The sequence below is a fragment of the Syzygium oleosum genome, unplaced genomic scaffold (genome assembly GCF_021117445.2).
Source record: "Syzygium oleosum isolate NSW1041296 unplaced genomic scaffold, Sole_v2.1 Sole_v2.25, whole genome shotgun sequence".
NCBI lineage: Eukaryota > Viridiplantae > Streptophyta > Magnoliopsida > Myrtales > Myrtaceae > Syzygium > Syzygium oleosum.
Window position 1 is genome coordinate 4616987 of NW_026607509.1, and position 15530 is coordinate 4632516.

A 15530-nucleotide genomic window follows, 5' to 3' on the forward strand; every position below is an offset into this window, starting at 1 on the left:
TTTGATAACTTAAGTTTTTAAAACAATCGATAGTGGTCTCACCAAATATCACATAGTATCTTAGAGATCCTAAGTTTTATTGCAAATACACACTAATTTTACACTCACGCATTCCTCACGTCACTCCCACATGCCTTAATAGAATATTTAAATATTAAATCATATATTTATTTAATAACTTAAGATTTTAGAACAGTTGACAGTTGTCTCATCAAATCACATATGGTATTAAAGCAAATTTTTTTTAATTTAAATCTTTTCAATCCCTTATTTACCTCTTCAATTACATATTTTCGCGCCTTCATTTTTAGACATTTATTACACAAGCTGCCAACCTACTTTTGATAATTTTTCTTCAAAGAAATTTGAAAGCGGGGAAAATGACACCAGACATGTGTCAGGCAAGTTGCCAACCTAGTTGCAAACCTACTTTCGCTGATTTTTCTTCAAAGAAAAATGGAAGTGGGGAGAAGGACACCAGACATCTCTTCGGCAAGTTGCCAACCTGATTTCGCTGATTTTTCTTCAAAGAAATTTGGAAGTGGGAGAAGGACACCAGACATCTTTTAGGCAAGTTCCCAACTTGATTTCGCTGATTTTTCTTCAAAGAAATTTGGAAGTGGGAGAAGGACACCAGAAATCTTTTAGGCAAGTTGCCAACCTGATTTCGCTGATTTTTCTTCTAAGAAATTTGGAAGTGGGGAAAATGATACAAGTGCCATAACTTTCGTATGTTACTCATTTGAGTATCATAATCTTTTATTGATCACTTGAGTGCCATATAATTTTTTAATTGATCACTTGACAGTCATAATTTTTTAAAATATTCACTACAATTGCCATGTTACGTCGGATTTTCGATACTAGAGTGAACATCTTTAAAAGTTATGACACTCGAGTGATTGATTGAAAGTTATAACACTCAAGTAAACGTTGTTCATGTCACTCAACTAATTTGAGAAAAAAAAAGTTATGTCGCTCAAGTGAATGCCTATAAAAGTTATGACATTTGTACACTTGTGGGGTTCTTATACCTCCGGAAGTGATGGCTAGAAAGGAAAAAATCTAAAGAGGAAAAATCTGGAAAAAGGTAGAGAGAGAGAGAGAGAGAGAGAGAGAGAGAGAGAGAGAGAGAGAGAGAGAGAGAGAGAGAGAGAGAGAGAGAGGGAGGAGGGCGGGGGGTGCTTCTCACTAAATATAGGAAATAGAGGATGCTCAGTCCATAAATTCTTTAAATGGTCTTTTAATGGGAAAAATACAAAAAAAATCCTAAATCTATTAACTTATATCAATTAATCATAAACCTTTCAATTGTGCCAATATAGTCCTTAACCTTTTCATATTTTGTCAATTGAGTCTATCTGGCCAATTAGGTCGAAAATCGCTGATGTGGACGTCGATGGTCCTACGTGACATGACCGGTGCTGGCGTGGACAATTTTAATAATCTTTTTCTTTTCTTTTCTTTACCGTTTTTTTTTGTTTAAACTAAGGCCGGCGACCCTTGCCACATTGGGTGAGGCTGTTGCGACCCTCACCGGCTTTGGGCAAGGAGTGCAATGCCCTCACTGTGGCCGACGAAGGCATTCCGGCCCTCGTCGACCATAGCAAGGGTATCGCGGTTCTCGCCATATCTGGGCAAGGGCCTAGTGGCCTGTGAGTGCCTAGGTGAGGGTGTCCTGGCCCTCGCTTGCAGTTGGCAAGGGTCGGCTAGCGACACTTGCTAGCCCTCAGTCCAAAAATAAAAGGTAAATAAAAAAATTTATAAAAAAAATTATTAAAAAATGTCTATTTCAACGCCGGTCGTATCACAATAACGGCTGACATCCATGTAAGCAATTTATGACCAAAATTAGCCGGATGAATTCAATTGGCATAACGTGGCAAAGGTTTATAACTAAATTGTTGCAATCGAAAGGTTTAGTATTGAATTGACACATAGTGAATATATTTAGGACTTTTTTGGTATTTTCCCCATCTTTTAACAGAATCCAAAGGAGGAAGAAGTTGGACGATACTACTAGCGCTATGATATGAGATAGTGTCGGAGAAATGGATTCGACTACAGACTTTATCTTAGTTTATCTGTTTTAATCAGGGAAAATTACCAAAAAAGTCCTCAACCTATTGCATTTGTGCCAATTCAGTCATAAACCTTTTAATTTGGCCAATTCAGTCCTAAACCTTTTGCAAACCAGCCAATTCAGTCCTTTTGGCCGGCCGGCGCTGACGTGGCCGCCGGCCGACTGACGTGGCGCCGGCCGGCGTCCACGTGGCAATATTTTAATATTTTTTTCGAATTTTTTTCTTTTTTTTTTCTTTTCCTTCTCCCCCCTGGCCGGACAGGCCAGGGGGGAGGCTCGCCGGCGAGGGCCCAGCTCCGGCGAGGCGAGTTGGGCCCTCGCTGCCGCTGGGCGAGGGCGGAGCTCGCCCAGCCAAGGTGGAGCTCGCCCTGCCATGGCGAGCTCCGGCGAGGCGGAGCTCGCCCAGCCATGGCGAGCTTCGCCTTGCCAGATCTGAGCGAGGGCGGAGCTCGCCCATCCATGGCGAGTTGGGCCCTCGCCGCTCGCCCAGCTCGCCATGGCTGGGCGAGCTCCGCCCTCGCCCAGATCTGGCGAGGCAGAGCTCGCCATGGCAGGGCGAGCTCCGCCCTAGCCCAGCGGCGGCGAGGGCCCAGCTCGCCTCGTCGGAGCTGGGCCCACGCCGGCGAGCCTCCCCCCTGGCCTGTCCGGCCAGGGGGGAGAAGGAAAAGAAAAAAAAAAGAAAAAAGAAAAAAAAATTCGAAAATAATAATAAAAAATATTAAAATATTGCCACGTGGACGCCGGCCGGCGCCACATCAGCCGGCCGGCGGCCACGTCAGCGCCGGCCGGCCAAAAGGACTGAATTGGCTGGTTTGCAAAAGGTTTAGGACTGAATTGGCCAAATTAAAAGGTTTAGGACTGAATTGGCACAAATGCAATAGGTTGATGACTTTTTTTGGTAATTTTCCCATTTTAATCATGACCTATGTTTGAGTAAAATAAAAAGTTAACAATCTATCGACATTCGATTGGATGGCATGAAAAAACCATCGTAAATGCTTGGTATCCAAAATGTCACTTAATAAAGTGACCTATAAGTGGATATTTTAAGCAAAAAGGATCGTGTTTAATGAGCGAGCACCAGATAAGAAAGAATACGTCACGTTATCATAGTGTCCCTTCGTAATCTCATCTACCGGAACCAAAAAGACTAAGAATCAACTTCAGAACAGCAATGAAGCTCTTCACCCATACAACTCCGTGATGATTCAATAAAGATGGAGTATTAATTCTCAAGGGAAGAAAAATGGTGAACCAACGAGAAACCACATTATTCATTAGATGGATATTCTTAAGCCTTAAAGGCGATAGAGAACCAATTTAGACGAGAAACGACTGAATGCACGATGGAGTGCTCTAGAACCGTCGCGACCCTTTTAATTTCATACGGTGTATAGACAAAGAGAAAGCTCAGGCCACATTTTGCGTGGACACTCCATCCGGTGGACCGACCACGCCCTGACCAGTCACGGGCGTCGACATGAAACTCTTTAAGGCTTGGACCAGAGGCTCGTTCTTGTCCGGTTCCATGATCTCAATCGCATGATATCCACCCTCCGTGAAATCGCTTACCACTTTCAATCCCTTCTCTTTCAACAGTTTCACTAATTCCACCTGTCGATCGATCAGCGGGTCTCCGTCGCAGCCGATGACCAGTAGCCTCCACCCCAGCGACCTCATCTTATTCACCCCTTCCGAGAGGTTGGAACCACCGTCTACCGTTGGATTACAGTACTCGTGGTCGCGGTTAACCCCAATCGGCAGCGACAGCTCCCACATAAGATCGCTGGTCGCCAGCGACAGCATGTGGTTGTTTGCCAGCCTCAGCTCCGAGGGCGTCCGCGTCCCGCCGAAGAAGGAATGGTGAAGTATCAGCCCTCGGATCTTCAACAGCTCGAGGTCTTTGTGCACCGCAGATGCGCGCAGCCCTGCATGGAAGGCCAAGTTGCCTCCTGCGCTGGTGCCCATGAGATAGCACGTGGAGATATCGGCGTGGTTCGCAAGCCACTCGTCTTGGGTGGTTTTAACCCAGTGCAGCGCCTCCACCGCGTCGTCATATGCCGTGGGGAGCCGGTGCTCTGGGGCAAGGCGGTACTTCACTGACACAACAACAGCGGAGAGCTCATGCGCTAGAGTGATGCAGAACTCGTGAAATATGTTCGAGGCCGGGCTGCCGAGGATGAATCCCCCGGCATGGTAGTAAACTATGAGGGGGAGTTTCTCCTCCGAGCACGATCGTGCATGGTGGGGTAGGAAGATCCTGGCCCAAGTTTTGTGGGAAGGGTTGATTGGGACGTCCTTGGAGAGGACTGGACCGGTCGGCGGGGTGGGATCGGGTGCGGCGGAGGTGTCCGGAAAGATGAAGCGGTCGCGGTCGAGAGTGCCATCCGGATTGAGGGTGATCTGGAGATATTCCAAAGGGTTGACGGTGAGATTGGAGGATGCAGTTTCAGTGGACATGGTGTTAAGCATTGAGCATTGCATGGGACGAAGGACGAGGCAAAAAGGGATTCTTATATCTCGTGGCTTGTAGTGCGTGGGCAGTTGCACCCTTGTGGGGCGGCTAAATTTGTCGAATTGAATGATATTTTTTCATTTGCCAAGTGCCAAAAGCGAATAAAAACGCTTTTATCATGTTGTAGAAAGTGGCCTTGATTGAAGTACTTCCCTGAAAGAAGACGACGACAACAACTACTTTTGGATTCCACCGACTATGAATCTGATAGAGAAATGATGAAGCGACGAAATGTTATGACCTGGCCAGTAGGTAAAGAGTTTTGTTGCTCTTCCCAAAAATATGGACACGGAATCCATGATTTTTCAATTTGACCCGTATCTATCTTCAAAAGATTGTTTCAAGGCAAGCATAACGTCGGTACCATCCAATGCAATGTGCGAATTTTCAATATTCATCTTCCTTGCTATCAGAAGACCAAGTTTCTGCCGCTTTGTTGCTCTTCCCAAAAATATGGACACGGAATCCATGATTTTTCAATTTGAACCGTATCTATCTTCAAAAGATTGTTTCAAGGCAAGCATAACGCCGGTAACATCCAATGCAACGTGTGAATTTTCAATATTCATCTTCCTTGCTATCTGGAGCCCAAGTTTCTGCCGCAAAGACATTAGTTTTCCCTTTTGTTTTTTTCAAGCCATCATGATCTTTGCATAAGCCCTCCTCCTCTCGCCATTCTACACTTGGGATCCATCGCTTCATCGGTATTCGTTTGATCTATCCATGTCCTGCTCTGCTCCAATGTTGGTACTACTGCTTTCTGGCTCTGGTTATCTTCACGCTCGAAAAGAAAATCACCTGTCTTAAAGGTGATAACGACATAAATGATCCCCAAACTTCGATTCACTGTGAAATGTAACCCCTGAATTTTAAATTTATTCAATGTGGTCCATGAACTTTAGCCCAATATGCAATGTCATCCCTGAACTTTTAATTTATTCAATGTGGTTCTTTAACTATATGAAAATATTCAATATTATCTGGACAGGAACGACATTTCATATTGGGTTAAAGTTCATGGACCATATTGAATAAATTTAAAGTTCATGGGCTACATTTCACATTGTGCCAAAATTCACGGACCATTTGTGTCATTTACTTGTCTCAGAGAGACAGAGAGACAACATTGTTAGATAAATGGAACCATAAAAAACGTGCTTCACTAAGGTCCAAGGAACTTAAGATCTTGGGTGTCGCCATCAGTTTCTGGCATTGGATTTAGCAGCCCAACTGCTACCAATAAATTGACAAATAGTCTCTAAGTCGATAGGATATTCCCGGTTTCATCCTTATCCAACATGGGATCGTGGGTTATGGCTTCGAACCGCCATTGCAGGCATGGTCTATGCCTGTTTGAGGCTGAATTTACCCTCTTTGAGTTAGCAGTAGGCTTCTGTTTGGGCTGTGATGATTGAGCCCACAGAAGTGGCTAACATGGGCTCAGCCACGTCAATTATGTATACCAACCTTAATTTGAGTAGAATAGCAGATGCTTTCATATACCAACTGTAATTTGAATTGTTTATCGACATTTACTTAAATTTAAGTCTTAAGCGAGAAGAACATTGTTGACACCTATTTTTGATTTGCCCAAAATTAATTACACAAAATTTAGGAATTAATTTTCTTTAATTCCTAAAACAAAAATATTTCAATTTAAATGCATTGCATATAGAAATTAGGCACATTTGCACTAATAGAGTCTATTATAGAGTTTAATTTTTTTTAAAAAAAAAATCGAGTCGGGCAGTCGGAGCTGGGCCGACCCGGCCCATTTCTTTTTTTCCTTTTTTCCTCGGGCCCGGCCCCTTTTCCTTTTTCTTTTTTTCCTTTCGCGCGGGCCCACCCACTTCCTTTTCTTTTTTTCTCTCCCCGCGGCTGGGCCCGGCCCGCCTAGCCTCCTTTCCTTCTCTTCCCCGCGCGGCCGCTCTCCTCGCCCCTGTTCTCCCCGCTGCGACGGCGTGACGCACGCGGCGCGCTGCTCGCCGTCGCCGTCGGCAGGAGGAGCGGATGAGCTACGCACGCCGACGGACCGGCATTAATGGCCGGTCCCGTCCTCCCCATTTCCCCTCTCCTTATCCCTCCTCCCTCTCGGTTCTCGCACCCTCCTCGCACCGACCCCGCCACTCTCTCGCACCGGCTGCAATGGCCACGAAAGTCGTGGCGTGGCGTAGGCCGGTGCAGGCCGTCGTCACGCCGACGCAGAGAGGCAGAGAGACACGTCGTCGTCGGCTATGAAAGACAGAAAGAGAGAGAGAGAGGCGGTCGGCCATTTTGGAGGAAAATACGAGAGAGAGAGCGTGAGCGTGAGCCGGAGAGACAGGAAGCCTCCGGCGGCCACCGCGCCTCGCCATCCATCCCCGTCGCCGAGCCGACGGCGGCCTGAGAGAGAGAGAGAGTGGGTCGACGATTTTCGCAGAAAAAAACAGTGAGAGAGAGAAACCGAGAGAGACCAGAGAGAGAATAGAGAGTGAAACAGAGAGAAGAGAGGGAGCCGAGAGTCCGCGGAGCTAAAGAAGAACCAGCGGCGGTCGTCGACGCCGCCGGACTGCCGGAAGCCGCCCAGACGCGCCGCCGACCGTGAGCCCCCGCCGCGAAGCTCCCCGTTTTCCCCCGATTTTGGCTCGGTTTGGCCGGGACTCGCGCCGGCCGTTTCGCGCGAATCCGGCCCATACCGTCGTCGGCCCCGACTCCTAGTCGCCGTCGGAGGTGAACCCAAGCCGGAGGTCGACCGGATCGCCGGAGGAGGTCGGAATCCCCGTTTTTCACGCGCCCGCCGGGCGTTCAACGAAATGTCTCAACCACGCCGGTTTTTGTTTCATCGCCGACCGGCGAACGGTGGTCCGACGGCGGCTCGGGTGAGTGGCACGGCCTCGGGCGGTCCTAGTCGGGCGACTTGGGGGCGGCGGCGGCACTGGGTCGGCGGCCGGACGGCCAATTTTGGCCTCGCGCGCCCCACTTCCCACCTGGGCCCTGTTTGTTCGGGTCGGATTCGACCCGACCATCCCAGCATCCGACAGGCGAATCAACGCCCGGGTCGGATCCGTCAGTTGACTCGGGTCGGTTCCGACCGGCCCAGATAATGCGGTTCCGACCCGGGTCGGATCCGATTGTCAGGCGGTCGGTTCGTAACCGACCGGATTGGCCGATCCGCCCGGTCAGGATCCGTTGACCGTCGAGTTCCGACCGGATTGACCCGATCACCCGGGTCAACGCTAGATGTCGAATCCGTTGACCGGTCGGATCCGACCCGACCCGGTTAATATTATATTATTATTTTTATTTTATTTAAAAAATTAAAAATTAAAAAAAATTTTAAGAAAAAAATTATTTTTTTTCTTTTTTTTCCTTCTTCTGTATTATTATTTTTTTTTTCTTCCGAAAAAAAAAATTTTATTTAAATTTAAATTTTATATGTTATATCTAAGTGTTTTAATTTATTGTATTATTATGCATGTTTTTTTGTCTTGTTTGAATTAGACAAGCCTGAGGTTGCGCGGTAGTATTTTGCATGTTAGTTTTTATTATCGCTGTATCATTATGCATGTTTTTTAATACAATTGCATGAGTAATTGTGTTTTGAATGTCATCTCGACTTAGTTAAGGTTAGAACCTTAGGTTGCATGCATTGTTGTGTTCCCTGATCGCTAATCGTTTCGATTATGCACTCGCTTGATCACCTCACATGTTAGGAGAAAGGTCCTAAAATCAATCCAAATTCCGACAAATGTTTTCGAAATGAACAGGGGTAAAAGGTACCGAAAGGGCATTAGTTATCCAACTAGTGTAACCAAGTCCCCGAACTCAGTTAATCTCTGGTTCGCAGGAATAGGGTGATTCTCCCATCACCCTATTTGGGTTTCTAATCGGCCCACCCCAAATCGATTAGTGGCGACTCCTTGATATAAATCACTGGCATGTTAAGAAACTTAAACCCTAAGTCGCGATATGGTATGGGCTTGGGAGAGCCCGAGTTAAGTCCCAAAACTAGACTTAGCACGTACCAGGCGAACCCCCCCTTTTTTGCATGTTCGATAAAAAGGGCTCGGGAGTTCGGTCGCGACAAACATGATGTAGCTAGCAAGGATCACCTAGAGGGGGGTGAATATGTGATCTAAAACTTTTGATTAATTTTTAAAGCGGAAACAAATGATCAAGATTAAAGTCTGAAAGACATTCAGATTCTGAACAGATTTAATGGTCAATGTACTAGTGTGCAGTATAAAAGATAGAATAAGAGTTTAGGGATAAAAAAACTGCATACAAGAAATTATAGTGGTTCGGCTTAGATCAAGCCTACGTCCACTCTCTCACGCTGACAACCCACAGGCTGGATTCCACTATGTGCTCAAGAGAGATTACAAGTTCTGAGTGATATCACTTTGTGAATGATAGAACTATCTATCTCACACAATCACTCTTACAAAATATCCTTCAAAATCTCAGTTGTAGATTCTAAACTTTGTTCTACCTTCTGCTCTTCGTTAATCTTCTTTTATACTCTTCCACTTCCAAACTAGCCGTTAGACAGTCTTTAGAGGATCATCTTCCAATCTTCAACTTGAACAGATTTGTATAAAATCGATTGAGTAGCCGCTGATTGACAAAATCTGAATCCCGCTGAATCTGGTCGCCCATACAACCGAAATCTTGGTTTTCATTAGTAGAGCTTTATCCGTTGTGAGATATACTTGCATTAATGTATGATTGTCAATCGATTTAGGACAATTTTGCATTATAAACTTTCCTTGCAAAATAGCCTTTTAAGATCGAATCAATCAAAACTTTCCTTCTGTTAAATCCACGTCAGATCACTAGCCGTTATGTACATTCTGAGTAGTTTCAGAATCTGGATAACTTCTGATTCTTGCTTCACATCCATAAATTAAGTCAGTATGGGTGTTCAGTAAGGTTTGAACCTTTTAGAAGTAAAGTCTGAAGTTCTTCATATGCTTAATATAGAGTCTGAATGACTTTTGTAGTAAAGTCTGAAGTCTTCCTTCTGGTCCTCGTAAAGTCCGAGTGTCCATAAAATCTAATTCTCTCGAAATATTGGAATTGCCATTTCCAGAATATATCTACATTGATCAAAATACTTCGAAGTATTTATCAGACTTATAAAATTCACATGGATAGTTTTGTCAACTTCAAAATCTGTTAGGAGGTTTCCTTAATAGAACAAACACACTTAAACTATACAAAGCTGTGAAGCTCTTGAAAATATTACACACCATTCACTATTGGTGTTGCTTGGTGCTCCAACACATGATCCGTGAAGATGAAAGTGCATTTTCTCTGTACATATACAGACGCGAGAAAAAGAAAAGGAAAATCCATATTTTTATTGCGCTAATTTTGGCGGTTGAAGCTACGTCAAACGTGGCCATGGCGACTAGGAGGAGCTTTCAATTTCTTCCTTTTGTTTTATGGTTCAGTTCCAGTAGGCTCTGTCTCCCAGCTTTCTTCGAAGCTTTGTTAATGCTCGTTGGGCTCTACATCGGCGCCTGTTGTCCTAAGAAGATAATAATAAAAGTGACGTAAGTATTTTTCGTTAACCAAATCGGACCGAGTCAACGGAGGAACTCAATAACATCAACTTAACAAGTCTTTGAACTTGATTGCACTTAAAACTCAATTGCATTTTTACGATAATTTTTATGGCTTCTAATGCACTTATTTTTTTTTATTTGGACCTATTATAAAACTTGTGGTCAAAGGAATAAAATTTTTGCATCTAAGACGTGCCTTATTATAAACCCCCATTGAAAAGCAATATTCTAGAAATAAAAAAAAAGAATGTGGTGCGACCGTGACTTTACATGAGAGAAAAACTCAAATCCAGCCACAGGCTTCGCGACATCACTGTAAATTACGGTCCGTCAAGCAAAAAAAAGGAGCAGCCAACTAATATCAATTGTTCTTGGCACATAAGCCTTCTATTTTCAACAACTTTTCGACATTCTCTCTTACTTTAATTGCTCCCTTCATCGCCATGGATACCCCCAGCAAAGTTCTACTTGATTCCACCTCAAAATTTACCAATTTCACGCAGGACACCATACTATCACCAAATGGCCCCCTCCATAACTCAGATATACCAGTTTGAGGTTTTTTGTGGTAAATTTATCACAACTGTACAAATTTGAAGTTTTTCGTGGTATTAACCCTTAGAGAAAAGAAATTGAAGCAGCTCCCCAGAGGCTTTACTTCACGTGGTAGTTTGCTTCAATTATTCCCTAGCTATTCATCCTTCATCTCTGTGGTATTATCATATGGGAAGTATTGATTGATTGTATGGAATCATCATGATCCCTTGACCCCAAAAAAAGGCACTGTTTGGATTGTCATGCCATAACTCTTTGATTCTAACTGCAAGATATGACACTTCAAATTTCATATCGGAGGTATAGGACTTGGATGTCATGCTTATATGGCAGTGGTCTCTTCGAATTCGAAAGTACGATCAGGACGACATTCTTTTACCAAGGAAATTTCAGACACAAAGAAAAGCAATGACAAGCCACAAGTTTCAGGTAATCCAAGACCAAGGTCACATGAATCGCACCAAATGGGAGATTCGTGATGTTTGGTCCTGAATGCTCTTATTGACTGAGACAGACACAGATTGCAGAAAACACGAACGACGCAACCACCCTTGCACACAGGCTTGTGTAGGAAATATAATTCCACACTCGCTTATTTTAGACAATAGAAAGTAAAGTTGATGGGATATGGTCCTTGCGTTTCCTTCACGAAGCAGCTTGTGTTAGCAAACTGAGGACAGCTTCTCTGGTGGGCAGTGCAGGGGTGGCTCCTCGCTTGGTCACTGTGACTGCGCCGCAGGCATTCGCAAAGACCAATGCTTTCCTCAGCCGTTCCTCATCCTGCGCCAAATTTTTACTATGACTGGGAAGAAATGCAGGGTACTGACTCAATGAAGAGCGCATTATTGTCATCAGTCAACAAATGTTCTTTCTCATTCAGCCTCCAAGTACTGTTTGTTAGGTAAACACTTCGAAATATCTAATTCTGCTTATGCCTTAGCCATCTTGTATAGGATAAAAAATGACATTTACATCATATAAAATTGGTCCAACATGATTAGCCCTCATGCAGACAACCTCAAGATCACGAATAATGCTGAGAAAGGTGGTCAGTGTCGATTACTTAAAAGTTTAGATTCACTTGCATCACATGCCTAATACAAAACAATTGACTTCTGACATATGGTTAGAATATAGCCAGTTTAGCATTGAAGCTGGAATTTCAACAGAAACCGAAAAGAATTATCATATATTCGCATCATGCAGCTTTCAAGGGATTTGCTAGACAATGTTTGCTCGTCATGCATTTCTACTGCTTCCATTTGCCTCGATGAGTGGAAAGAGAACCATAGCTATGCATATTAGAGAAGATTGTACAGCATTACTAATAGGGGTTTGACATCTTCCTTATAATTATGTTTGCAAACAACACCTCCATCCGTTACATTCAACTTAGATTTTATTCTTCAGAAGCTCTTAGGCATCAAGGAAATCACACAAATAGCTATAACTCGGCCAATTCTAGTACAAACCATTGGTACCTTGTAAAGATTGAGGTCAGAAGCCAGGCAATATAGCATCCCACCAACAAAAGCACCGCCTGCCCCAGTTGTGTCAACTGGCTTTACTTTAATACCAGCAACCCGGCCTCTGAATTCCTGTGCAGAAATTTGGTTTTGTCAATTACCTTTATGAGCTTTCTGGCCAAAAGAGATAATTACCTAATGAGCTGTGCCAAACAAACTTAGTTTATAAGCTTTAGCCCCAAAAAGAAGAAGGTTCGATCAGTTAAAAAGGACCTATTCAGCCATGGTAATGTGCCATGTTACTGAATTTCCCAAGATGTTTACACTTTTTTCCCAAGTTTCTAACATATCTTACCCTAACCAAATATTCAGCCAGAATATCCATTACATTCAATTCAAGCAATTGACTTTCTGGGGTTGTACTAATGAAATAAATAGGAAAGCAGCTTCGACCAAAATAGTTCAAGTACAACGACCAACTTGGATTCAGGACATTTTGCTTCCACCAAGAATATAGTCAAAGAAAATGTTACATGGTATACTACGGTAATTACCTTTGTGTACTATCTGCAGCCCTTTGATCCTTCTGTAATAATCAGAAGCTTAAGATTAGAATGAAAGAGCTTCTCCAAGACCACGTTGTCATCATTAGGATCCTCTCCTCCAGTCAAGAATGTAACTTCTTCCTCGCTTATCTGCCAGTTTAGAAGTGAATCTAAATGAGACTCTCATTGTGCCTGCATCATCTATCACCGACGAATATGAAGAATTACATCTAGCATTGATGCATCATTTCCTTTATACAAATCCCATGCATGATGAGCAACTACCTTAATGATGTCAGCCTGATCCCATACGCTCATTATTCCCCCACAGGCAGCCTCAGTTGTTGGCCACAATCCCAATCTCAAATTTGGATCGTAAGAGAGGATGCTCCCTGAGTTTTTGGCAATTTTAATCGCTGCAAGATGAGCCGATTTGCAGGGTTCATCAATCAAACTGATAGAACCATAATGGAAGATCCTTGCATGCAATAAGTGATAATTGTGAATTGACAATAACCGTGTTTGGCCAAAAGAAAAGAATGGCAATATCTGTCCATGTAGACACCCCTGAAACGATCAACTTATCTAATTCCATGATCTGTGAAAAGGGAAAAGAGAGAAAAGAAAGCAAACCTTGCTGATAAGTTCAACATGTAGTTCTGATTCATGTAAAAGCATGTCGGCAATTGGATGACGAAAAAACAGGAACTCTCGCTCCCCATCAGCGCTATTGGTAACAAAAGCCAATGCAGTTCTTGCATTGCGATCAAACCGCACACCAGAACTGTCAACTTCATTTTCTTGTAAAATGTCAGCCAGCATATGTCCAAAGTCATCATCACCCACCTGTGACACAAACTTATAATGAGTTCTAATGGTGTTAGGAAAGTGATAATGAGCTCGCAAATGTCTATCAGCAGGAAACGAAATTCAGGGCTAGAGATTCATAGGATGACACATTTGCTGCACTATATCTGTAATTGGCAATGCCCATACATAAGATGGTGTACATGCAGTTGCCCAATATAAGGCAACCATGAAACAAAAAAATAATCGCCACACAAAAATTTAATGCCAGTAACATGTGGTATATTTTAGGGGTCTAGTTGACAAGTGCCCTGACACTCGTTAAGCCAATTAGACGGAGTAAACTAATACTTTCAAGGGATTGGAAAAAAATTATGTCTACTCGATGCACAGATCACGAGAAATCAGGCATGAGAAGTTATCTTTTCATATTTACAGAACATATTCATTATAGGGTTAACATCATGAAAAATCTCATATTGGTACATCTGTGATAAATTTATCTCGAACTAATTTTTTTATCATCAAAAATCCTAAACTGATACACTTATGACAAATTTACCTCAAACTAATTTTTTAATAATCAAAAATCCCAAACTAGTACACTTGTGACAAATTTGCCCTCCGTTAAATTAGATTAATACCATGAAAAACCTAAATTGGTAAATCTGTGACAAACAAAGGGGTAAAATTCCAAATTGGAACACCCGTCAACTGCCACATGTCATTTAACTCAGCAATTTAACGAACACTATCAGAAAGTAAATTTGTCACAGTTATACTAGTTTTGGATTTTTGATAATCAAAAAATTAATTTGGGATAAATTTATCATAAATGTATTAGTTTGAGGTTTTTCGTGATATTAACCCTTAATTATATGATAAGCAATGCTCTTAGAGGAAGCTTTAGTGTTTTGTCCTTTAACAGTTGATGAGAAGAGAACTGATTGCACCTTGCTTTGGCGGGTGAAACTCCGCGGACAGGTGGGACAAAGTCAATCAACATTTCCCCGAAGCAGACCACAAGCGAACTATTAACCGGATGCCGCCCATTTGCATGGGAGGATGCATCTTCAGAGTAATCTGCACAAAGGCATAATTGTTGTCAATACTGTGTGCACTTATTAAATTCAGCTGGGGATTGAAATTTACGAACAACATACCCCCAAATGACCATTGCATGACATGCTAATCGGGAAAATGGATCAAACTTCATAGACGCACTGACACCACATTCCTAAATAGCTACACTTCGCTGTGTTCGACAATTCATGAAACTGAAGCTTTGTTTGAGAAAAATTTGAAAGATTCCTCAATCCCCCATTTCCGTCTCCTAGATCAAAGCACCAAGAACTTGCTGACCTCTCATCCCAATCCATTATGACCTTTTTCTTACACAAAATGAAGAGCCGAGAATGACCATAAGTCTTTGAGTCACCCTTTGACTGGCACCGTTATCTGTATCCATTAATATCAACATCGTGAAGGCAACGCCCTCTTCAACAACGAGCGGGGAATTCGACCAAAAAAAAAAAAACAACGAGCAGGGAAAGCTGTTGCGTGGTTGGTGACTAAGGATACGTTGACACCTAAATTTTGGCTAACAATTTAGTGATTAATTGCATAGAAAATTAAGGATTAAATTTTAACCTCTAAACAAAAATATTAAAATTGCATAGCATATAATTTAGGTTCATATAGGTTAATTGCATTCCACATCGGACCGGCGATGGCGAGTAAGCTGAAGATCCATCACGTAAATCGAGCTCCGACACCGAACAAAACTCGGCTTACTTAGGGGATAGGGGCCGAAAATTACAAGTCTAAAAGGCTTTAGCTGTCTTAATTTGAGCTTAAATCAGCCCATTAAGCTTAATTAGAGAAAAGCTCAAATTAATTCAGCCCATTTGAGATTAAAATAAAATTAAGTGATAAAGCCTAAGCCAAAGCCCATTAGGTCTTGAAAGCCCGGCCGATTAATCTAGGCATGCGATATAAATATGTCGTTAT

General features: G+C 42.9%; 1 protein-coding gene across 1 annotated transcript; it reads right to left on the reverse strand.

Moving 5' to 3' along the window:
• Nucleotides 1-3330: 3330 nt before the first annotated feature.
• LOC115690937 (carboxylesterase 1-like) lies at nucleotides 3331-4700 on the reverse strand. Its single transcript, XM_030617442.2, has one exon. The coding sequence runs from the start codon at nucleotides 4565-4567 to the stop codon at nucleotides 3494-3496; it is 1074 nt and encodes a 357-aa protein (XP_030473302.2). The 5' UTR covers nucleotides 4568-4700; the 3' UTR covers nucleotides 3331-3493.
• Nucleotides 4701-15530: the final 10830 nt, after the last annotated feature.

What these genes read in the sequence shown, in the direction of transcription:
- LOC115690937 (XM_030617442.2), bottom strand. Translation starts at nt 4,567, where the DNA reads ATGCAATGCTCAATGCTTAACACCATGTCCACTGAAACTGCATCCTCC.